The 24,657-nt window shown below is 40.9% G+C and overlaps 1 protein-coding gene across 2 annotated transcripts; it reads right to left on the bottom strand.

Annotated features, from left to right (window-relative positions):
• Positions 1-1,035: 1,035 nt before the first annotated feature.
• On the bottom strand, positions 1,036-24,617 carry CRYZ (crystallin zeta). Of its 2 annotated transcripts, none has more exons than XM_087448945.1 (9): positions 24,472-24,617; positions 18,873-18,996; positions 16,704-16,856; positions 12,824-12,987; positions 8,740-8,791; positions 4,558-4,707; positions 2,635-2,736; positions 2,441-2,536; positions 1,036-2,006 (listed from the first exon to the last, which is right to left on the bottom strand). In XM_087448945.1, exons 2-9 carry the CDS (start codon positions 18,981-18,983, stop codon positions 1,842-1,844), a joined length of 993 nt encoding a protein of 330 aa, XP_087305071.1. In that variant the 5' UTR covers positions 18,984-18,996; positions 24,472-24,617; the 3' UTR covers positions 1,036-1,841. The 2 variants fall into 2 exon arrangements, with proteins under 2 accessions (XP_087305071.1, XP_087305073.1); XM_087448947.1 differs by lacking the exon at positions 24,472-24,617 and adding an exon at positions 22,261-22,332.
• Between the last annotated feature and the right edge of the window lie 40 nt (positions 24,618-24,657).

The raw sequence follows: 24,657 nt of genomic DNA, 5'->3' as shown, positions 1-24,657 counted from the left end.
TTGGCACTTCATTTCACCTTCTTAGGCTCAGGGTGGCTGATCCATTTGATCTCTAACACATTGTATGATTCTAAGCAAATATAAATCCAAGTTCCAAGCACACAGGAACGGAAACAGACGGCTGAAACGTGAAATGATGCTTGTTGATTCTGTGGGCTATTCTCTACTTCGTATCTGGGACGGGTGCTGGTGACTGGTATGGGAGCCCTTAGGCTCTAGGCACCAACCGTGCAGTGAATACAGTTGGCTGAAGGTTAGGACAAGATGAGAATTATAATTACAAGGAGATTAGTGCAGGGAACATGTCCAATGCAATATAATCATAAATATGGCAGTTAATGCATAAAGTTGGACTAGTTTTTGCCTTTGAAATTAACTGAACTGTTATCAACGGCTTATGAAGTGTTAAGTCAGCAGTGGGCTTTTGCTCATTCTATAGATGAGGCAAATGTGCAAACAGATAAAACTGACTTTTACAGAGTAATTATTCTTTTATCTTTTTGTATGAGAAGGAACCCTCCGTTTTAGGATGTACATAAAATGCTAGTCTCTAAATTCATGACATTGTTTTTTTAAGACTTTTTTCAAACATGTTATAGCACAGGACTGCTAACCTGTAAAAGAAATAGTAAATAGACCTGGAAGATGCTAATAGCAAAACCACTTCAGCCATAGCATGTACAGCCAGAAGTCAACGACACCCCTCAAGTACAAAAGTTAGCAGTTCACTGTTAAAGCAGGATTCCATGTTCAAACTAGAAGTTGTCATTCAATAGAATAACTCAGATCAAGAATCAACCACATAATGCAACAACAGACAGGAGGCTGTGTTCATATGAAGAAAAACAAGAACAAAATTAACAATCAAACCTCATTTCCTTGGACATAATATTGATGGTAAGATTTCTAAGTAATCATCCCTTTATTTAGTTTAGATAAAGACTTCCAGCATGGAACACTGTTAGGAAGTAACCATTAGGAGCTGTGTAAAAGGGATGTAAGGGTAGTACTACACAAAGACAAAATAGACAAACACAATTTTTAATTCCTTGTAGACTTTATTGCAGGTTACCATGTTGTGAAAACAAAAGCAGATCGTTCTTAATGTGTCAAATTTGTTAATTAATTTAAATCAAAATATATGACCCCCCTAATCACACAGATAATCCTAAATCTACTTTGAAAAGCTGATCAATCAAGAAGTATCTATTTGGAGACTGTGTACCTACTATCATATTATACCAAAGATAAGGCTGTTGTCCTCACAGAATATAAGGATCATTGGTAATCAACCACTAACACAGCGAATGTACTAAAATTTGGGGAAATATTGGAAAACTAACAAATTTTCTGGACATTGTTTATCTTGCCTTTCCAAGAGACTTGTAGATCCAAATGAGATTAGTTTGGAAAACAGGTCTTGTTTAATCCAGAAAACCTTCAGAGTCCAATACAGTTCTAGACTAATCAGAGACTAAAGAACCTTTATAAAGAGAAGTACTCTTGGAAATCAAGCAGTCTTATTTTGAATTAGCATGTTTTACTCAAAGGTATGGAATTAATGATCAAGTATCCGTAATTTCTGTAATGCACCCCAATGCCATGCCCACTAACACTCTACTTCCTACTACAATGACTCCTTGATTAGAGGTAGAAGGCTTAAAGAATATTGCCACCTATAAAATAACTTGTACTCCAAAGCCCATGATCTCTAAAGCCAAATCTTGGTTTTTAATACAAGAAATTCACTGAATCAAATGAATGCTAAATAAAGCAAAGATAGTGTAAGGAAAACTGGGGTAAGAAACCTCTAATTACTGGGAAATACATGTAAGAATTAATCATGATAAGAGAAGAATCATCTTTCCAGTAGCCCCACTGCTGTGAATGATATCTTCATGAGCCTGGGCCACCTTCTCCAATGGATACTGAGAACCTATTACAGGTGTCAACCAACCGACTTCCATCCCAGCTTGAAGGGCTGCTGCGAACTGCTGAAATTCCTCCTAAGGAAAAGGTTTTTTTTTTTTATAGAAGAACATATGACATTTTTCAGAAGCATTAAAAATTTTCAGAATCTAAGAGTTAGAGCATAAAGATTTCCTACAAATGTGTGGATTTTGTCAACTTGTCCAGAACTACAGAAAAAGTAGTTCTCTATAGGACAACCATAAGTCCAATTTGTCTGAGACAGTCTCAGTTTACTAAATACCTATTGTGCTAGAGTAATTACTAACAGTATCTCCTGTCTCTCTCAAAAGTGTCCTGACTTGGAAAATAGATTATATTGTCTCCATAGTTATCTTCTAGTGACTAATCCTTAACCCACTGGCCTAGTCAGATAACTAAGTCTAACACCTACTTAAACTTTCAGTCTGCCTGACTAGGCAAATTGTATCAATATTTAAGTTACCAAAATCAGAATCCCTTCTTTTCCTACCTTGGTTGATGAATAGAGAGTAACTCCAATTATACTAGATTCCTTTACCATGGTGTCCCGTGGGTTTATTTCAATAGGACCTCTGCTGCCAACAACCTATTATGAAAAACAACAAGTATATAGTCAAAGATTACTGCAAAATAGCTTTAAATTACGGTAAAACGTCAAAGTGGTAAAAAAAATGAAATACTTACTATTACTCGTCCTCCACGTGACAGAAGATTCAAATCATTACTGAGATTTACATTGGCTAACATTTCAATAATCACATTGATTCCTTTTTCACCAACAGATTTCTGTATAATATAAAAGAATGCAGAGTCAGATAAGAAAACAACTAAAAAAAACTGTAAAATAGTTATCATAGTCCCATATATTACAGAAATGTGTTTCAACTGACATAAAATGCTACATTTTTAAGACTAATAATGCAAATTGTAAAATGATCTAAATATATGGTGATGATGTAATTCCAAGGAACCAGCCACAACACTGAAAATGATAAAGATTTTTGCTAAATAAATTGTTATAATGAAATAAAATTTGTCTAGAATTTTTAGGTGCTTAGACTCAACTTGATATAAAATACTTCTTCCTTAGCTAAAAATTTTCTATCTTCAAAACGTATTTCCATAGAAAAACAAACAACAAATAAAAAATCCAAAACCCCAATGGGGCTCCCATTTTCATTAAAAAATAAAAATCAAAAGATAAAAAATCATTGGCTGTTTGGTGATGCACGACTTTTTTTGTTCTAAGTGTGTTACAGTCAGCTTGGCACCCTACTTCTTTTCTTTTGGGCTCTCAGATGTTGGTTCCCAGCATCCAAAACTGGCTCTTAGATAAGCTATACATGTCTACCTTATATTCATTTTATTTTAACAAAAAGATGAGTATCTGTGTCAGGCACAGAGCTTGGTACTGGGAATTCAAAGATGGACATAGGGAGCTCAAAACAAAGCTAGGGAGAAAGATGGAAAATACAGCTGTCATAGCTGTAATGTAATGGGCTAAGCACTACATTAGCAGAAATAAACCATAAGTTATAGAGAAAAAAAGTTACAACTCTGATCACCTGTAGAGGTCAGAGAAAGCTCCACAGAGATGATGACGTAGGCACTGAGGGATGAACAGGAGTTCCTTAAGCAAAAAAGAGCAAAGAGGAGCAAAGGGAAGCAGGGTCAGTCTGGACAGAAGAAACAGAAAAGCAAAGACGTAGGGACTGAGAGTACAACTCAGGCCTGGAAAGTAGCACAGCAGAGCTGGAGTGTGTAACTGAGGAGGTGGGGAGCAGGGAAGAGGTAGGAAGAGACTGTAAATTGGTACAGATTGTGAAAATACATTGAGTGCCATGTTAAAGGATTTGGATGAGGTATGATTATTCCTCCAAAGCATCCAGTTAACAAATAAACTTTATTCCCTAGATTAGACAGATCCAGTTTGTAATCTGTGGATACCTCACCTTCCATGGAAAATTTACACCAACAGAAATTATATTAAAAACACCTTGTGATTGCCAGAGGCAGGGAGTGGGGTGGGGAGGTGATATGGGTGAAGGGGTCAAAAGGTACAAACTTCTAGTTACAAAATAAATAAGCCATGAGGATGTAATGCACAGCATGGGGACTTAGTTAATAATACCATATTGCATATTTGAAAGTTGCTACGAGTAGATCATAAAAACTCTCATCACAAAAAAAAATTTTTCTATGTATGGTAACGGATGCTAACTAGACTTACTGTGACGATCATTCTGCAATATATACAAATATCGGGAAAAAAAACCCTTCACAACTGCAAATGCAAAGCTGTGGCTTTACTTAAAATGTGATTTGCACTAAGAGTACCAATTTTTATAGCTATAAGACTCTAGAGAGGCTATATTTTATTTGATAAATATAAACAAGACAGAAATGATAGTGAAGATTTGAAAATTAGACACCTTTGTTTTTAAATTAATTAAAACTTTAAGACACACAGGCATTAAAAATGGAGTAAACAACTTCAAGAGAGCGGTTGATAAAAGAACTTACAAAAAAAGTGTTGTTACAAAAAAAAAAAAGTATGTCTCCCAAGAAACAAAATGTTACTTTTATAAAACTGTAGAATAATTTTACCTTAATTTTATCAATATAATTAACTTCTCTGTGATTAAACACTTCATGGGCTCCATTTTGTAAAACAATGTTTCGTCCTTCCTCAGTACCAGCTGTGCCCAAAACCTTTAAGCCATAAGCTCTAGCAATTTGGCATGTCGCTAGTCCAACCTGAAAAACAAAATATAACCCAGGAGTTTTCGATTCTTTGCATCCCTGCAAACATCTATTAAATATATATAACGAACTTATGGTGCTTCTAGGTCCTACCCTGTCCTCAAGGAACTTCGAGTCTCAATGAAGAAATGAGAATACTAGTTAACTTTTATTGAGCATTTAAAATGAATGTGTCAGGTACCAAGCTAAATACTTCCTATGCAGTGCTTTATTTCATCCTCACAATGAGCCTAGGAAGTAGATATTATTATTGTCCATACTCTATAGATGAGAAAACTGAAGCTTATAAAATATAAGTAACTTGTCCAGGTCAGAGATGGAAACAGGACCAATCCCAGAGCTGGACCAGATCAGACTGGAGAGAGGCCTGAGCTTTTAACCCTTGCATTGAAGTGTTTGCTTAGCATCTGCTTTGTGCAAAAGGTGCAGGGCTTAAAGATAATCCCAATATGCTCACTGACCTCACACTTTAACTGCACATACAAAATACTATATAACAAATGTAAGGCCTCTCCCATTTAAGTGAAAGACACGTACATGGGCAAATTAATTTATTCATCCATATGATGATCATTTATTGAGAGTTTACTATGTGCTAGACGTGGTACTTCATGCAAGAAACTTACATCGTAAGGAAGGGGGAAGATAATAAATACACGAACAAATAAATGAATAAAGTAAATTCAGAAAATGAAAAGTGCTGTGAAAAAAATAAAACAGGCTAATGGGTTAGAAAGAGACAGGGAGAGGGGCTAGTTAGGTGGTCAGGAGAGGCCACTCTGAAGAGACGAGACCTGAACGAGGTGAGGGACGAGCTGCGAGATGATCTGGGATGCCCCGTGGAGAATGTCGTGGGCAGAATGCTGTGGTGAACCTGGTGAAGTGGGAATGAGCTTGGGAGGGTCAAAGGACAAACAGAGGATCAGTGTGGCTTGAGGGCGCGGCACGTGGGAGAGAGTGGAGCGTGAGGCCAGAGGGACACAGAGAGACCAGGCACACAGGGCCTTGGAGGTCAAGGTTTTGGATTATGTTTAAGAGCTATGCAGAACTACTGGAGAGCTTAAGCAAGAGTATGATAGGATCCGATTTAGGCTTTCAAAAGAACTCTCCAATTAAATGAGAGGCAAAAAGAAGGTGAGGGGAAAATCGGAGTAGGAAGATTGGGCCTTCCTCATAGGTTGAATGTGGGAGGTGAGGAAAAGAGAAAAATCAAGGTGTCTCCTAGGTCCGTGGCCAGATCAACTGGGTAGATTAATGAGGATGAGGAAGATAAGGGAGGATCAAGTTTGTGAGAGCATCAAGACTTCACTTCAAGCATGCTGAGCTGTATACTGTTCCCGTAACTGAAGATGTTCAGCAATCAGCTGGGTAGGGGTATGGACCCGAAAGCGTTCAGAGTTGGAAATATAAATTTGAGATTCATCAGTTTGTAGATGGTATTTAAGCCATGGGATTGAATGAAACCACTAGATCATCAGATAAATGTGCTTTGTATAAAGGAGAAATAAAAGTATTTTAGGAATATAGATAAAAGCAATTATTTAAACTGCAGTACTAGGAAATATGTTTGAGTACATGCCAGATGAATGGTACAGGTAAGTGTCACATACACTTACAGCAGGGTTTCTCAAACTTGGCACTACTGACATTTTGGTCCAGACAATTCTTTGTTGTGGGGCTATCCTGTGCAGAGAAGGATGGTTAGCAGCATGCCTGGCTTCTACCCACTAGATCCCCTCTACCCAGTTGTGACAACCAAAAACGTCCCCAGACACTGCCAAATGTCCCTGAGGGGGAGGAGGGATGATGTAAAATCACCACTTATAGATAACCACTGGTGTAGAGGAAGATAAGATTCTTATGGGTTGGGCACTCATAAGGTGGGTTTGGACATTCTAAGACAGAAAAGACTTAGAATGAAAAATGATGACGGAAACTAATTAAAATTATAACAGAATCACAGATGGCTAGGCCTGAACTAGACCTTAAAGACTGTATGGCTCATGGGCATGATGAAGCTGAACTCAGCTGGGTGATGGCAGGGATCTGTTTGATTTCACCAAAACACACACACACCGACCTCACTGTCCAAGGAGGGAGAGAGACAGTCAGTCTCAGGAAATAAATCACTAAGGGGTTAGCATGATTGACTTTTTTCTACTTTAAATTTCAATTAAAAAAAACAACCAGGCTTCTATTAAAACCATGTTTTAAACTAAAGATTTACTGTAAATACATCTACTTATGCTCTGACTACCTTAATGGGCACTCAATAGCTATTTTAACGGCTCTGCTTATCCTATTCTTGTCAACAATTACACCAGCAATACTCCTTCAATAGATTATCTACCATTTTGTGTCAACTATTTTGCTTCTATTTATTTCGCTGACACTAAAATAGGGCACTCCCCAACAACATATTTGGATAAAGCTGTGTTTATAAATCTCACATCATTTTAAATACACAGCATAATCCCGAAGGTATTTGAATTAAATGAGGACAGAAAGTACAAACAGAAGCAAGACAAAACCCAGTGCTGTTTCCCTCTGATAGGGCAGGCCGCCAGCCTATCATGCCAGCTGGGGATTTAACAAACTGAGCCAGCTCAGAGAACAGTGTGGATTTTGCCTTTAAAAAAAAAAATCATGGTGAAGCAACGAGGCTTTTTACAAAAAGGTAAAGGGAATAAAAAGAGATTTTCTTTAAACTCTTCTCTCCCCTTCCTACTGAAATCTCTCCCTCCATACAGAGCACCAGGTTAGCTCTCTGAAAGCCAAAGCAATTTAAATAAATGCATGTGTTCCACAGATCCTTTCCTTCTTTAGGGTTAAATTTAATTTAACCCCAAAAGAGCCTCTTCAGTGAAGCTAAACAATGGGAGTTTTTGACAAGGTATATCTGTCATAGTTTCCCAAGTCCCATAAAGACAATCTTGGTGATTTTTAGTAAAAAGTCTGATCTGCGAAATCCTTCAGAATTGATGTATTTGAGGAACATAGGAAGCTGAATGTGAAACCCTGTGATTCATCTATAAAAAGTAACAGAAACACAATGGACTGAATTCTGTTTGTATTACCTTTAGAGGTAAATTCATTTTCAGAATGCCACTCATTATTCCGGGGACAATGTGCCATGTGATAGTTGACTTCATTGAATCTACTCTCCAGAATACAAAGTGCACCGAGAAGGGTTAACCAGCTTCTCAAGGTGAGCCATCTAGCCCCAGGCCCTTTATTTTAAAAATGCGAAATCTTGTCTCCAAAATTTCTAAAGCCTCTCCAATGAAGGATAGAGGTCATGTGGATTTCTTGTTAAATTCCAACCTCACAGCTCTAACTTTTCCTCCAAGCTCCTCAGAGGCAGACTGAGAGCCAGTCTCTTGAAGAGGTTTCTGACAGCCCTGCATTGGTGATTTCACCAAAGGGCTTATTTTATTGTCCGGAGTCCTCCCTCCCTGCCCCCCCCATCAGCATTTTAAGCCACGGGTTGTGGTGTTAAGGACACAGCCTATACTGTGCACTCCACGAGTGTCATCAGAGCTCGGCAGGCAGGCAGTGGGAAGGAGATGGGAAGGACTAAGAAGTCACAGTGTGGCTTCACAGTGCTGTCTGGGGCAACACAGGTGAAGCTTTAATGAGCCTTAGTTTCCTTATCTAAGGGAATATGGAATTTATATTAACCTTCAAGTACTCTTTAAAATTCTAAATAAATATTCTTATAATATTTGCTACCTGAAGGCAAAAGCAAAGCCAGTTTATCTTTTCCACACCCAACACAAGGGGGAAAAGCTAATACATGCATTTTTGATGGGCTAATCTGTTGAATTTTATTAACCAAGAAATGCTAAACTAATGACAAGGAATCACCTTCAGAAGACAGAATTTCAAGAAGCTTCACTACGTAAAGGAAAAAAGCACCCTTGGCTCTATTTATAAACTTGGCTTCTAAAAATGACTTGAAAGAAATATACTGTGAAACCCACAAACATAAGCTCATTTAAAATAAACTTAAAAAAAAATACTTACTCCTCCACTAGCCCCGTGAACCAGAACAGTTTCTCCAGCTTTCACATGGGCTCTGCAAAGGAAAGCACAGGTTCATCACCTGCCTTTGAAGCTAAGTAAGCTCAGGTGTTTTTCACTATTCTTAAGGAAATTCTACCCTCGGTTCAGCTAACACTTACCCCCAGAGGAAACTCATCCTGATACACAAGCCAAGATTTTCTCCAAGCTTCATGGGATCAAACAATGGTTCTTCAGAGCCACAGAGAAAAGAAAACCTTCATTCATCTATTTATTCAACACATGTTTACTGGGAGTCTGTTATGTGCCAGGCACTGTGCTGGGTGCCGGGATCACATCCGGGTGGAACCTTCTAAGAGGCTGCAGTCCGTGTAGCCGTGTTAAGTGAAACTGCTGAACTGAGAGGAACTGGAGTCTCTCATTCCCACAGGTTCCCACAGACAGCGTCTCAAAACAGGTTTAGAATAGCCCAGTCTTGATTCTGTGCTCCCGAGTAACACCCAAGGAAACGCAGCGGCTAGACTATGTAGGGAAACATTCTTCTTTCTCCATGCCCTGAACATCGGGTTGCACAGCCTGCAAGCCCTCATTTCAGAAAGCAAAGCTGAGTCAGCAGTGGGAGGAGAGTAGGAAATACAATAAATCCTGTCCCATGGGAGCCCAATAAAGGCTCCCATGTCACCCTCTAAAATGCCCAGATCCTCTGGTGAAATGACATATTCTTTTTACTTCTGGTTCATACCACTTTTCCATTATACTGAAAACAAGGCACATGCAGCAAGCCTGACAGGGGATGCTTTATTATTCCAGATGGACAAGTGCTGAGGTCACAAGCCAGTATCTGTCATGTGAGCCAGATCTGACTCTCAGGGAGGACCTCACTTCCTAGAACAATAGGGGGTGGCCACCGTGTACAGACACTCTGTGCAGTCTGGGAGTGAGAACACAGTCACACGAGTCCTGCTCGAAGCTGTGTGCCCACAGCTGACAAATGGCCATGATGAGCAGTAAATGAAGCTTTCTCCAACACTCTCTGCTTGAGATAAGGAGACTGAGGGCAGTGAGTTCAACTGAGGGTATGAAATGATAAACTGAGATCACTATCCCCAAAACACTTTGACATTTTAAAAGTAAAATACAAATGTAAGGGAATAGGATTACTAACGTTATTCTATGGGATATGAAACACTTCCCAATTAATTTTCTTTTTAAATCTTATAAACAACCCCTCAGACACTAACAGCACATTCTCCTAAAACCCTGGGCCTGGAGTGGGTGGAGAGAAAGGCCAAATCCTCCCCGGATCCCCACTGCTATGATCCTTCTATCCTTATGTAGAGTCACTGTGATGGTTAATTTCATGTGTCAACTTGGCTGGGCCATGGTGCCAGATATGTGGTCAAACTTTTACTCTGGATGTTTCTGTGAAGGTGTTTTTCGGATAAGATTAACACTGAAATCAGTAGACTGAATAAAGCAGACTGCCCTCTATAATGTGGATGGGCCACATCCCATCAGTTGAAGGCCTTAATAGAACAAAGACTGACTTCTCCCACACAAGAAGGGATTCTGCCAGCAGACTGCCTTTGGACTTGAACTGCAGCTCTTCTCTGGGTACCAGCCTGCTGGTCCACCCTATCAGATTTTAGACTCACCAAGCCTCCACAATCACATGAGCCAATTCCTTAACATCAGCACCTCTCTCTCTCTCGCTCTGTCTCTCTCTGTGTCTCTCTCTGTCTCCACATTCTGTTGGCTCTGTTTCTCTGAGAACCCTGACTAACACAGTCATCTCCCCCTGACACCCATGGCAGGGGATCCAACACTTGGCCTGGTCTTCCATGCTGCTGTCCCCTACTCCCTCCTAGTCACTGAAGACTAGCACCCAGCACATAGGCTGTCTCTTCCACCACAAATCCAGCCCCAATCTAGGAGATTTCAACATTCACCAGGAGGACAACCTCGCATCAGAAGTCCTGAATTCTCCTCCACTTTAGCCACGCCCTCCCAGGGCTAAACCCGGTAACACCCCAATCACTCTACCTGAGAAACATGAGGCATGTAAACCAATATTATCACAGTAATCTCCGACCCTAATTCTGCAAGCCCGTATTCTCTAAAAACCTTTTCTTCAACTTCACAGAGATTGCTGTCTCTCAGCTGCTCTATTTCTGCCCACCTGCTGCTCCTGGCCTCATTTCTTCCCCGAGCCAGCCTGCAGCCCATGGTAGATTAGTCTCCATTCAAGGGATCAATTTCCTCTTTTGGCCTCAACCTACCCAACCAAGCTTCTGTCCCACCACTCTACTGAAAATGATCTGACTAAAGTCACCAATGACCTCCTAATTGCTAAGCCCAACTGCTATTTTATTCACTGCTGCATTTGACAGCAAGATTCCCTCCTTGGTAGCAATATCAGCCTCTACCCCAACACCATCAACGCTGACTGAGCGCTTACCCTGTGCCAGGCTCTGTACTAAGAGTTCTACAGGCATTACCTCATTTAATTCTCACCATACCCCTATGAGGTAGGTGCTATTAGTTTTTCAATCAGTAAACTGCAGCTGAGACAGGGAAGTACCTTGACCAAGTCATCTAGCCAGGAGCAAGTGAAGACAGCACTCTAACCCAAGTCTTCCTGCCTTCAAAGCCCATGAGCTTAACAGACGTTTAAGGGACACCTCTAGACTCTTGGCCTTGGGATACACTCCCTTTGGTCCTCTCAGGACTCTGTCCCCTATCTCTGACTTCACTCTTAAATGGTGATGTTTACTAAGGTTCTATTCTCATTCCACTGTTCTTCTCACTCCCTGAGGGATTTCAATCACTTTTATCTTGTCGACTCTCATCCATATGCTGATATCCCCAATCTTATATCTCTAGACTTCAAGCTTCAGACTCTTTCCTCCAATAGGCTGCTGGACTTCTCCATTACAACGTCTGTCTCGGTTTCAAGTCCACAACCAAACTCAGCTTCCCTTTGAAACTTTTTCTCCTTTTCTTGGTCACAGTTAAACATTAGCCAAGCTAGAAAGCTAGAAGTATTCTTAAGTTCTCCTCTCCCTCATTCTCCACATGCAAACAGTCACCCAGTTGTCCTGATTTTACCCCCAATAGTCATCCCTTCCCCACTCCCTTTTGTCCCATCACCCTTGCTCTGGCCCATAAGAATTTGGCCTAGAGGATACTTCTAGAAGACCCTCCCATCTCTTTCTCCATTCCTGCCTTCAAATCCATCCTTTACACAGCAGATAAGTGATCTCATTAAAACACAAATACAATACCATGCTCCTGAATAAAACATTTCATGACCTCCAATCCCTCACAGAACAATGTGTGAGTTCTATGATCTAGCTTTTTACAATCTGATACCTACCTATTTGATGATGACAACATTTATTGAGAGATTACTATGTTCCAACCTTATTCTTTGCCAGTCTTTGCCTTGAAATCTTCTATCCAAAAAAACCAAATTGCTATAGCTCTCCCCAGACGCCATGATGTTTTTCCCCACGCACCAGGCTATTCCCATTGTCTAGAAAGCCCTCTCTCCCAGCTACACTTCCCCAGGCTCTTTCCTAATTCTGATCCTTTTCAAATACCTAAGAAATTTGATCAAAATATAGATTCTCATGTCCCAGCCAGGGAAACTGGTGGGTCTGGGGTAGGGCCCTACACTACACTTTCAAATTGCAGCCATTAGTTTCCATGGCTGGATAACAAGATTTTTAAACTATGGCTTTAAAATAATCCAAGTTTTACAGCATGCCAGGAAGCCCTACCTCATCACCAGAGTCACATCCCTTGTGATCCCAGAAAGCCCTATGGACATCTCTATCACTGTCCTTGTCACATGTATATAAACAGTACTCTTATGTCTATCTCCCTAACTAGACTATGAGCATCTTAAAGACAAAGACAGTGTTTGCTCTTCTTTGTATCTCTAGAGATAAGAACCATCTCCCAAATTAGCACAGCTTACACTCCACAAAAGCTTAATGGTAACCCAAAATGAGAGACAGACAGATGGACGAACAGTAGGAAGGCAATTATGACTGTCCTCCTTTGGTGTTGGCTATATAATTACCTGTGGAACAGAGCTCGATACGCAGTAAAATATGGGATACCGATGGCGGCTCCTTGTTTAAAGTCCAGTCTTTCTGGCAGTGGGTAAACGGTGTGATCTGCTGCAAGAGCGTACTCGGCATAGCCCCCAGAGATCGTTTTGGTAGTGAACACTCGGTCACCTTTCTGGGGAAAGCAACAAGTTCATAAATGCATCAGGGCTCAAAAATGATGTCAAAATGGGTATAATCCTTTATAATGCACCCCTTATAACAAGAAATAAGTATTTATATATTATATTCTACATCTTCAGGTCTCATAAAATAACTTTAAAATACTGACCGTTTTAAAATGTTTTTTAATGCAAACCAGTAAGACGAAAAATGAAGAGGGATAGGAAATAAGAGGCAAGAGAACCCCCAGAATGGATAACTAAGCTTTCCTGAGAGCTCACTGGGCTAGGCCCTGCATTAAGGGTCTCGTGAATATCATCTAATCGATCTTCACAACAGCCTATGAGGTAAGTACTTTTATTATCTCCACTTTAGATTAATCCCACAATACAGACAAGGAAATTGAGGCAAAAATAAGTTCAGTAACTTGCTCAGATCAAAGCAGTTAGCAAATGGCACTTAATACAAATCATCATTTTTTGCCCAAAATACTAGGGAGAAAAAACAAATAAAATATAAAGTTCTTCTATACACCAAATACCTGTTCTAAATCCTTTCCATAGATTTCTTCACCCCTGCATGTCCCTGATTTTTCATGCATACACCAAAAAGCAGGAAACTCTGCCTGGATCCTGACAGCAGGAAAAGCCAGGACAGGCTTCTTCACTTGTCACGGCACCACACTCACAGCAAACTCTCAATAAACTCGTGCCAGGCCCTCGCTGTTGAACAGCAGAGGCGCAGCCGAGGGCGAGGTGAGGCACTGTGCAAGCCTGACGGGCATGCCCAACAGGACTGCCCGCTAGGACATCAGACTGCTCGCTGCAAACACTGCCCTGACTTCTCTTTCTGGGAAAAAGTGTAAATATTCCTTGGAATGAGTAAAACATTAAGGCAGTAACTGTCAGTATACTTGAATTTGTCCTGTAATAAAGAGACCTGAAAAAGTAACACACTATGCATGAGGGATCGACAAACAAGATTCAGCAGCATCTTGGAGTCAAAGACAAGCATCAGCGCTTAACGGCGCTGCCTGCAGATGGTCAAGAATGACCATGGTTAAGATTAATCTTGTTTTTACAGCTTAAACACAGGTTGCACTGATTTCTGTACAATGAAACAGTCACTAAGAATCTACTATACAGGAAGCATTGCTTTGAGCTCTGTGAGGGATACTAATAGCAAGACACTCTCCTTAATCTCAAGCAGCTTAAACTCTAGGAAGAGATAGAAGAAAAGGACAGAAATAATTACAAAGCAAGGCAAACATGATGAGCCATCAAAGATAAGTACAAGAAAAAGAAAGGAATTATTGCTAGGTTGAGGGACTCAAGAATAGCTTCACTGAGAAGCTAATATTTGAGGTAGGTCTTGAAGGATAGGACAAGATTTTGAAAAGGAGAACTGGGAAGAGTCATTAGGAGTGAAGGAGACAAACTAAAGAAACAGTGACAGGAACAAATGCTGAGAAATCGCCAGCATTCATTCCCAATGAGTAAGTGGTCCAATGTACAGAATGTAATCGTTTCAGGAGATAAAATGAAAAGAAATTAAAGCTGGAGTGTGAAATCCCTTGAACTCAGGTTTATAAGTTTCAGTTTAATTCTGCCAAGCAGAAGAACCAGTAGGAACAAAGACAAAGAGATGAAAGAGCATGGGACGTACAGGAAGAACCCAGCTCATTACTAAAGAATAAACTACAGGGTGAGAAGGAATGGAAGATAAGAAGGGAAAGATAGGTGGGAGAGAGAGCTTGAAACAGTCTTCTTTCATAACATAAGCAGTTTCAACAATACCCTGAAATCTAGAAGGAATTAATGCAAGAATTAAAATAGAGGCGTAAAACAGTCAGAATTACATTTCAGAAAATCACTTCTTATAGAGCAAGGAGAAATTCAAGGGGAAGGAGGGAGGGAGGTAAGTTAAGTGTTTATTATAGAAATCTGGGTAAGGGACTAGGTAAAATAACCTGAATGAAACTATAGGCATTAAGAATGGAAAGAGGAGAGAGAAAAGGCTTCTAGAAAGGGAGAGCTGAGTGAGGGAGAGTGAAGACGTAAGTCTCAAACCCCAGAAGTCACCAAGACAGTCACACGAGAGAGGAGCAGATCTGACGTGAGAAAAGACGAACTCAGTTTTAGACACACTGAGTAAGAGGGTCCTGGAGGCTGACGATGGGGTCCCATTCTCTCCAACACAACTTTCTGTGCTAACGGAAATGGTCTACATCAGTTCTGTCCAATAGGGTAGCCACTAGACGCATGCGGCTATTAGGCAGTTGAAATGTTGCTAGTGCAACTGAGGAACCGAACTTTTTATTTTAATTTAATTTGAATTTTAAATAGCCACATGTGGCTAGTGGCTACCCTATTGGACAGCACAAGTCCAGAGCTTAGTAGAAAACTCTAAGCTAAGGACGTCACAAGTGATAATGGAAACCATGGGGGTGCATGAGGTCATCATGAAGAAGGTAAGAAGACAGAGCAGAGGTCTAGTTGTGGACTGAGACTCTTGGGCAACACCAAGATTTGAGGAGCATCCAGAGAAAAAGAGGCTTGAAAAAGGATGACCAGAGAGGAAGCAGGGAGGAGAGCAGGAGAAAATGGTGTCACAGAAGCTGAAGAAAAAGTTTTTTTTTTTTTCTTGTGAGGAAGATCAGCCCTGAGCTAACATCCAATGCCAATCCTCCTCTTTTTTGCTGAGGAAGATTGGCCCTGGGCTCACATCAGTGCCCATCTTCCTCTACTTTATATGGGATGCTGCCACAGCATGGCCTGACAAGCGGTGTGTCGGTGCATGCCCGGGATCCAGGCCAGTGAACCCTCGGGCTGCCGAAGCGGAGTGCGTGTACTTAACCCGCTGCGCCACTGGGCCAGCCCCGAAAAAGTTTTTTAAGAAAGAGTAAGTGGCTGAGAGTGTCAAATGTCACAGAGAAGTCAAGAGAGATAATGACATAAAAGGGCCCATTAACTCCAGCAATACAGACGCCATTAGTGACATTAGCAAGACTCCTTTCAGTGGAGAGATGGGGGCAAAAGCCAGATTGCCACAGACTGAGGAGGGGACAGTGTAGGAATCCGCTTGCCTTCAGTGTAGGGCGCCGTTAATCTACTCAGTCTCAGTCCAATTTTGATAAATGTGCTGCCCAAGTTGAGCAGGTCAAGGAATTATGAGGAAAGATGATAGACCACGAATATGTTATCTATGTTTTCTAAGTCTTTTGGCATATAAATAACAAAAGCCCTGATTATAACAGTCATTGACTCAATCCCCTTTGTCTGAGTCACAGCTCTCAACATGTATATGACCTTGCATTTTTTCATCTTTTACTTCTTCAAAAGATTTAGCCTTTCCTTTACTCTGTGAAGCTAAATTTATAGAAGGAATTAAAAATTATGTTGGCTTGGGTGTTATCAAGAGTTAGGAAATAGTATAATTTCCTTGCTTGTTGTCTTTCCTTAAGTATTTCTGCTAAATCAAAGGGAAAACAGTCAATTCTGTGGGGATGTGAAGATAGAGAAATTACCCAGCACTTATCCCCAACAACGCAAACAAGCAAGGCCTCTGGATAAAAGGTAATTTCTTTTTTGACTAGAGGAGTCCCCCAAGTGGTAGAAATTGTGTAATGGGGCCTTTTAAAGACTTAACTACAGACACATTTTAAAGCTCTGTTAAGATATTTTAAGAAAAAATATTAAGCCAAAATAGAAATAATTAAAAATGTAATACCTTGAAAGCAGATACATTATCTCCAACAGCTTCTATTACCCCAGCCACATCTGAACCAGGAGTATAGGGTAAGAGTGGTTTTATATTGTGAGTGCCAGAGCGAATATATGTCTCCACTGGGTTGACACCACATGCGTGGACTTTGATTAGAACCTGCAAAGAAAATGTATTTGAGTTGACACAGAGCATTTAGGTATTCATTCAGCATTATGCTAGGACTATACTGATTATGGGGGCTATAAAAATGGAGGAAAAAACCTTGCCACCAGTGAGCCCACATTCCAGTTTTGCAAACCAACAAACAAATAAAAAGATAAGACAGAATGGTTTATGTGGTATATTAAAACATTTTGGGAAAATAGTGGTGGAAATATTTCAGGGGACGTGTGGCAGAGACCTCTATGTGCTCATGCAACCTATTTCCTTCTCCTCTTTGGTACTGTGGGGAATCAGAACTGGCCACCTCAAGAACAAAAGACTCTGAAAGAAACTTTGACCTCCTCCCCACTAACCACCTAAAAGAATTTAAGATAGAAGGCCTGTCCCCAGGACAGGCCATCACCATAGATAACTCTGGGTATGGATAGACTGGGAGGGTCCTTGCTAAGCCCATTCTTATCAAACCTCTGAAAACCAAGTAAAATTAGAAGGGACATTTATATTTGTAAGAGAAATCTCCATTAAGGGGGGATGACCTTATCTCCAGAAACTCTTATCAGTGTGGAAGGCAAGGACTGAAATCTGCATATTAACCTTACATTGTTTTACTGTGCATTTTTGTTATCTCCCACAGCTGACTCCCCTCACTGCCAACATCCTCCTTTGTCTTTAACTGAAGATAGTGTTTAAGATGAGAACCTCCGCCACTTTGTTGAGTTACCCAGTTTTTCCGAGGTCTCTCCCATGTATACATGTTATAAAGCTTTGATTTTCTCCTGTTATTCTGTCTCATGTCAATTTAATTTGTAGCCCAGCCAGAAAGGACCCAGAGTGGGTAGAGGATAGTCTTCCTCCTCTACAGTACATATGAAGAATATTATTTCTTGGCTTCCCTCACAGTCATGAGAAGCCAAAAGTTTGAGTTCCAGCCAACGGAATGTGAGCAAAAGTGCTAAGAACCACTTTCAGGCCTGGCCCATAAAGACCTTCCTAGGCAATCCACAATGGGCTTCCTCCCTTTCATAGTGACCTCAGAAGACAGGTGTTCAAGGTGGCAGGGCCACATGATAGAGGACACCTGAGTCCCCAAATCACTGAAGGAAGAAGGCTACCCACAAACACTTTAGAATTTTGGAATTTAGTGAATGAGGAATAATTTTCTACTGTTGAACCACTCAGATTTTGAGGTTACATCTACTATAGAAGCTAATTTTACCTTAATTAATACAAAATGATTACTTCTGCTATAAGAGTAAGGGAAGGCCTTACAAAGGAAGTGGTAGTTGAGCCAGGCCTTAAAGGATGAGTAGAAATTCTTTTGGAATGGGAGAAAAAGGATGTTTCAGGTAAAAGGAATAGTATGTGCAAAAACAGAAGGAATGAAAGGGCCACTTGGGGAAACCAGAGAAAGCCTGATGCTGTTACTATACAGTCTACTGAGAAGGAGTGATAAGAAATAAATCTATAGAGATGGTTATGGCCAACTGTAAAAACTCTCATAAGGCTTGCTAAAGAAATTAGATTTGGGAGTCATGGAAGGTGCAGTAATGAAAATACATAATTTTTATTGAAAAAGTATACTGTTAAAGTCACTGGAAATGATTAAACTCTACATTTAAATTCTCCTAAATCATACGCAAGAAAGCATGTATGCAGAAGAAAATAGTTTTCCTACCGTGTACAAAATAAAAATCATGAAAGATTGTAAAAGAATAACTTGCTTAAAACTACTTATGACTCCATTCAGAAAAATCCAATATCGCACTGCAGAGATGATTCTCAACTTCAACAATTTTCTCATAACAGGATGTTACTCCTTTTCATACATCTACTGCACTAATTATTAGAATGAAGGTATCTCTGTCAGAGCTCATAGACAGAAACAGTGTAAACTTTGCGTAATTCAGTCTTCACAAATCACTGTGGGTCTGCTTCTTCTGAACACTAACTTGATGTGCCAGAGCCTCACACTCGTGTAATGATTGCCCGTATTTAAGTAATTATTTCCACCTGACGGTCTTTTGGAATTGGCACTGCAACATCCGACAGGAGTTTCAGCACTTCTGGTCCACCAAATTCAAAAACTCTAATAGCTCTCATCAACTTCTGTCCAGTTGCCATGGTGATCTAGATACTAAAAAAAAAAAAAAAAAACAATTAACGTATTGTCCTATTATATGTAGGCTATCACTATGTTTTCTCCCCTGAAGGGGGCAGATCAAACAATTTTTCAACAACAGTTGAAATCATGAGCCTACCACTGATCTCATTTCAAGTTTAAGGACCTTTCATCTTACAAATCCTTCGCCTTACAAAGCAAATACTTCATACTAATTCCTGTGCCTTCAACAAGGGACTCAAACACGCAAACAAAAACATCTGGATAGACACAGCATGCTACAACACCTCAGGTTTCCTTTTGTATAAGCTTGGGCTGCAACACCTTGTAAATATTAGAAGCTAATGTAAGTGTTATTAACATTAGATAAATAGGTATAAAAAAATAAAGAATATAATAAACCCATTTACCTGCCACCCAGCTTTAACAAATCTTAACATTTTAAAAACCTAACACATGACAGATAGAACCGAAGCCTCCTGTACCCATCCCCAAACCCATTTCTGTCCCACCCTTCGAGGGGTGGTATTACCATAAACTCCACACTCGCCATTCCCAGCCATGATGTTATTCCACTACTACACGTGGACCCAGTAGTAAACAATATGTGCTATTGTTCTGCATGTTTGTCAACTACATTTAGATCATGTCATACTGTACTTAATTCTGCAACTTGCTTTTCTGTCTCAGCATGAAGTTTTTGGGATTTTATCAATGTTGAAACACTTGGCTTTATGAAGTTCCTTCATTTTAACAAAGGAGGAAAAACATTAAAAACTAAAAACGCAGCTTTCGTAACACTGTATGTCAACCATACTTCAATAAAAATAATTAAATAAATAAAATAAAACACTGCTTTGTATGTAATCTTTTGTAAATTACAATGGTAATTTACAATTAACCTTTTCTGTCCTACCACTGTTAATTTTAAAATGAAAAGAAAATTCAGAGTTAAAATAAACTCAAAGAAAAGGTAAGGAAAATTTGTACATGAAATCAGACAACTTTGGAAATTTTCCATTCCTACAGAGTTGTAATGAAAGAGTTCTGACTGTATCTCCATAATGTTATTTGTGCATTATCACAATTTCTTGAAATTACCCACATCAAACATTGTTCGACTCTGCCACCGCCTAGAACATCTTCGCTAACTTCTGGAATAATCGTATTCATCAACCATGAGTAGCTGAAACGTCAAAGAGTTGCACAAAGTAGGACTTGAGATGAAAGAATTCAGACTTTCACTGTATTGAAGCTCAGCACAGCTCTACTCAGAACAGAGCCCATGCTAACTCTAGAATGTCACTCCATGCATGGGGGAGTCAAACGCATCTTGATGGTGTTACTAATGCAAAGTTCCTGAGATGATTAATCAAAAGTTGTGTCATTTTAAAACCTCATGTTTAAAATAATTTAATATAGTACTTAGCACAGAGAATAATAAATTTTCCCTTGCTAAAATGTTGTTTAGCAACGAGATATCCCGAAGGGCAGCCCTGGAAGAAAAGGGGGCAGAAGTGGACGGAAAGCCTAAACCTACCCACCCTGGGGAGGAGCTGGGCGGGCCCTGAGTGCCGAGCCCTGTGTCGAGAGCTGGCACTGGGAAGGCGCTCACTCCACACTTACCCAGGGCCTCCTTACTGCATTTCTATTTGGGTCTTCACTCAAGCTGGTATTTCTTAGACAAGAAAGTGAAAAAATAAAGAAAAATAAAACAGAAAAAGAAAAGGTTGCCCAGATCAGATTTTCCATTCTGGAACTAAGAACACAGCTTTTTTTTTCTTTTTTGTCTTCAGCATAGTGTTATGGAAAGAATATGGGCTTTGGAATCTGACAGCTCTCAGTATGAATCCCAGCTCTATCCTCATTTACTAGCCATGTGGCCTTGGGCAAGGCAGTCAATTTTTTTTTGGTGAGGAAGATTAGTCCTGGGCTAACATCTGTGCCCATCTTCCTCTACTTTATATGGGACGCTGCCACAGCATGGCTTGACAAGCGGTGCATCGGTCCAGGCCTGGGATCTGACCCTGCGAACCTCACACCTCCGCAGCCGAGCGGGTGAACGTAACCGCCATGCCAGCGAACTTACCCGGCCTGCGTCAGTCAACTTTTTGAGCTTCTTCATCTGAAAACTGAGCTCCTACTCATGGTTACTGTGCTAGAGACATGGTGAGATCAAGCACAAAACCTGGCAAATGTTGACTCCTATGGATAGCAGATATCAGCATTGCCTTCCCATCCATTTTCTCCCTTCCAATTTCTTATTCATTAAAATGTTCTCAATGCTATTATTCTATAATCATCTTTGATTGAATATAACAATATTTCAGGACTCTGGTTGTAAAAACAAGTCCTTAGCCTCAAAGTGTTCACAGTCTAGAGAATCATTTAAACAAAACATTAATACCAAACACGGGTTGTTATTCACTCAACATGTATTTTTTGAACATCAACTGTAAGCGAGGCACTGTCCTAACCTCGAGAACACAAAGGGCAAAGAGAAACCGACCAGCCCCTCCCCTAGCTCCTGCCCACTCTGGGCCCTCATTCCCTCACACATGTACACGCACGCCATGTAAGATCCGTAGCTCTTTTCCACTTCCAATATCTACCTATTTCCTACCTATTTCTTTCTTTCAAGCACTCCCATCTGTCTTTTCACCCACAGACATCACTATTATCCTCAAAAAACTGTAGCAAGAATAAAAGCAAAATTAGCCTGAAATAGGACGTCAAAAATACTTAGCACCTACATTTTGACATTTGCTAAGTTGGGAGAAAAGAACAAAGGAAGGAGGAGACATCCTTAATACTGGATCTAGAAGACCCCTCCTGCATCCCTCAGTACTTCCCCCTCATCCTATCAAGCTTGTAAGGAGACGGGGCATGACCTTGACAGCTCTGTCTTCCACTTCAATTCTGGGGCTGATATTTCCGACTGAGCCTTTGCCACTATGACTGATCAGGCTCCAATCTTTGAACCCCCTCAACTACCCAGAGGATCATCATCTGCTTCATCATACAGGTGTTACATCAAAAGGAATAATAAAAAGACTAAAATAACACAAATACACTAATAGTAATTATGATCATTCTTAAACCCCTGCAATACCTGATTTCTTCTAAAAAGCACATCTTGGATGGCCATTGATATAATTATTGTTACAATATGTAGAGAAGCAAGTTATTAAAACCAACATTTAATTGTATGCAGAAATGGAAATAAAACTCTACTGATTTTATGGATGAGGAGACATTCCAAGAAGTTAAGAGACTCACCAGGGTCACACAGAAGCAGAGCTGGAACCCAAGTCCTACACCTCTGAAAAAAAGGAAACAAGAGCCCCAAAATGGGGTCACTTGCCTCAGGACAGCAAACCAAGACTTAATATCTAACCTAATTGCAGTTTCAGCCTCTCCCAGGAATGTGACCTCTAACCAGTTAATCTGGAATCGCCTAGTCAGGACTAGAGAGGTCATCTGCACAACAGACCCCTGCCCTCCCCACAAAGGAGGTGACCTTGTCTGACACAATCCACTCTTTGTTGGAAACTTCCTTTTTCCACCCCCTTCTGCCTATAAAAGCTTTCCACTTTTTACAGCTCCTGGGAGCTCCTATCTATTTGCTAGATGGGATGCTGCCCAATCCATGAATCCTTGAATGTAGCCAATTAGATCTTCAAATTTACTCAGTTGAATTTTGTTTTCTAACAGCCTTAAATGTTGTTAGGTGATTTTTTTCCCTTACTGTACAATCCTTTTCATCTCACCCTTTGAAATGTTGGCATAGAGGACCCTTAATTTCCTAGAGAGATACTTTATATAATGATGATGGTGACAGTGAGACAGACAGAGCTGGGAAATTCAACTAACCTGCAGGGGGGATTACATAGTTTATGATTAAAACATCTGCTCAGAGTTTGAAATTTCTCAAATGCCCATAAGTTAGCACATGATTCTATTAGGAAAACTCACAATTTCCTTTTCTGTAAAGTGGGGCCAATACTCCCCAGCATAGGATCCTTGTGAAGAGGAGCTACAACAGCACGTGGTGACTGCTCCACAGCACACCTGGCATGCAGTAAGCTCTGTTATTCAGAGTAAATCATTGGCAGTCAGCAGGCCTGTCACGTTGCTTGTGTTTTTTAATGAAACTGTACTTCAAATAGGTTTTTCTATTTATCAAATATAAACTTTAAAAAGTTATTTAGAGTACCCTGGTTTAATTTTTGGTTTTACTTTCTACCTACGAAAGGTTGCCAACCATACTTGGCAAATCTAGAAAATACAGAATTTAAATTCTTCCTCAGTGATCTTTTCCATGCTACGCTTGAATCCATTTGGTTTAAATAAAAATTAAAGGAACAGGAAAAAATGTTAGAAATATATTTTAACACAGAATGAACACGTCGATTCACAAAGCAAGGCAAACGCCCATTATAAGAAAAAAGTAGAAGTAAAATTAAATAAGAATTTCTGCCAAGAAATTAAAAAAATAAAAGCTTGGAAGGAGAATCAAGCATGACAAAATGGGCTGCTGTTGATCAAGAACGACTCATGTAAGCATATTACTTATTATTCTCGACCCAGAAAAAATTTAAAAAATTAAAACTGGCCAAAGAAAAGTCTCTTCCTGGCTGTGTGACCTGTTCACTGGTCTGGATCTCAGGGTCCACTTCTGATAAGAAGGGGTGGGGGAGGAGTTGAACAGACCCTACTACCAGCCCCGCGCCCCCGGTTCTCTGATGAAAGGACTGGATGGCACTGGGCAGGCTGCTCCCCAGTGTTGGCGGCGCAGGCTGGTGGGATTATTTGCGGCTGCCGACCGGACACTCACCGGGCGCCCGGTCAGCAGCAGTGGGAATCACAAAGCCATTTCCACCAGCTGCGGACGAACAGTCCAAAGTTTAGTCTTTAAATGGTTCAATCATTAACACACCTTCCCCGGTCACTGAGACAAGTCTCCTCTAGGAACTACGTAAACACCTAAAATGTTTTAACAGAGTTTGTAATTTTTTCCCTTTGAAGATTATTCTAGGTGGAGGCCATTGGGGAAAAAAGTCAAAAGAAGACTACACATTTCTCTCCAAAAGTAAGAAGGCAGCACTGATGGCAGAGCAGGAGGGCCGGGCGCAAAGGGCTCCGGGAGCCCTGCAGCCGCGGGACCCGAGCAGGAGAATCCGCTGCCGCCGGAATCCCGAGGCCCGGGCCGGACCGCGGGGAAAACCAAGCGGGGGGCGGCCGGGGGGCGGGAGGCGCCAGGGCTGGGCGCTCAGACCAGCAGGTCCAGTTACCCTGGAGAGTTGCGGATGAGGAACTTGCAGCTCCTGGGGGAACGTGGCTTCGGCCAGGAGCCGCTAAGTCAGCGGGTCTCTGGCAGGACAGTGCGCCCGACAGCGGCGCGGCCACAATCAAGCTCGGCTCCGTGTGGACGAGCGGCGGGGACGGCCGCTGCCTGAACTACTAAGGGGACTTTTTTAGACCACTTACCCGTTCTATAGTGGGTAATCAAAGTCTGCGAGGGCTCTGACGGATTCTACAGAGAAGGGGGGCGGGCCCGGCCCTCTTCTACGTTTGCGGGCTCCGCCCGCCCCCAGAGGACGCCACGAGAGTCTCCCGAGTTCGGAACGACGAGGAAGTTTGGACCTGTTCGGCCACCACTCGCTTCAATATGGC

The sequence above is a fragment of the Ceratotherium simum genome, chromosome 2 (genome assembly GCF_057802395.1).
Source record: "Ceratotherium simum simum isolate JZ-2026a chromosome 2, ASM5780239v1, whole genome shotgun sequence".
Lineage (NCBI taxonomy): Eukaryota > Metazoa > Chordata > Mammalia > Perissodactyla > Rhinocerotidae > Ceratotherium > Ceratotherium simum.
This window is presented reverse-complemented; position numbering and strand designations above follow the sequence as displayed.

Coding starts and splice junctions, on each gene's coding strand:
- CRYZ (XM_087448945.1), bottom strand. CDS start 18,983: ATGGCAACTGGACAGAAGTTGATGAGAGCTATTAGAGTTTTTGAATTT. Junction 16,857..18,872: donor CAATTCCAAAAGACCGTCAG/GTGGAAATAATT, acceptor TTTTCTTTGCAG/GTTCTAATCAAAGTCCACGC. Junction 2,737..4,557: donor ATTATATTGATAAAATTAAG/GTAAAATTATTC, acceptor TATATTATACAG/AAATCTGTTGGTGAAAAAGG.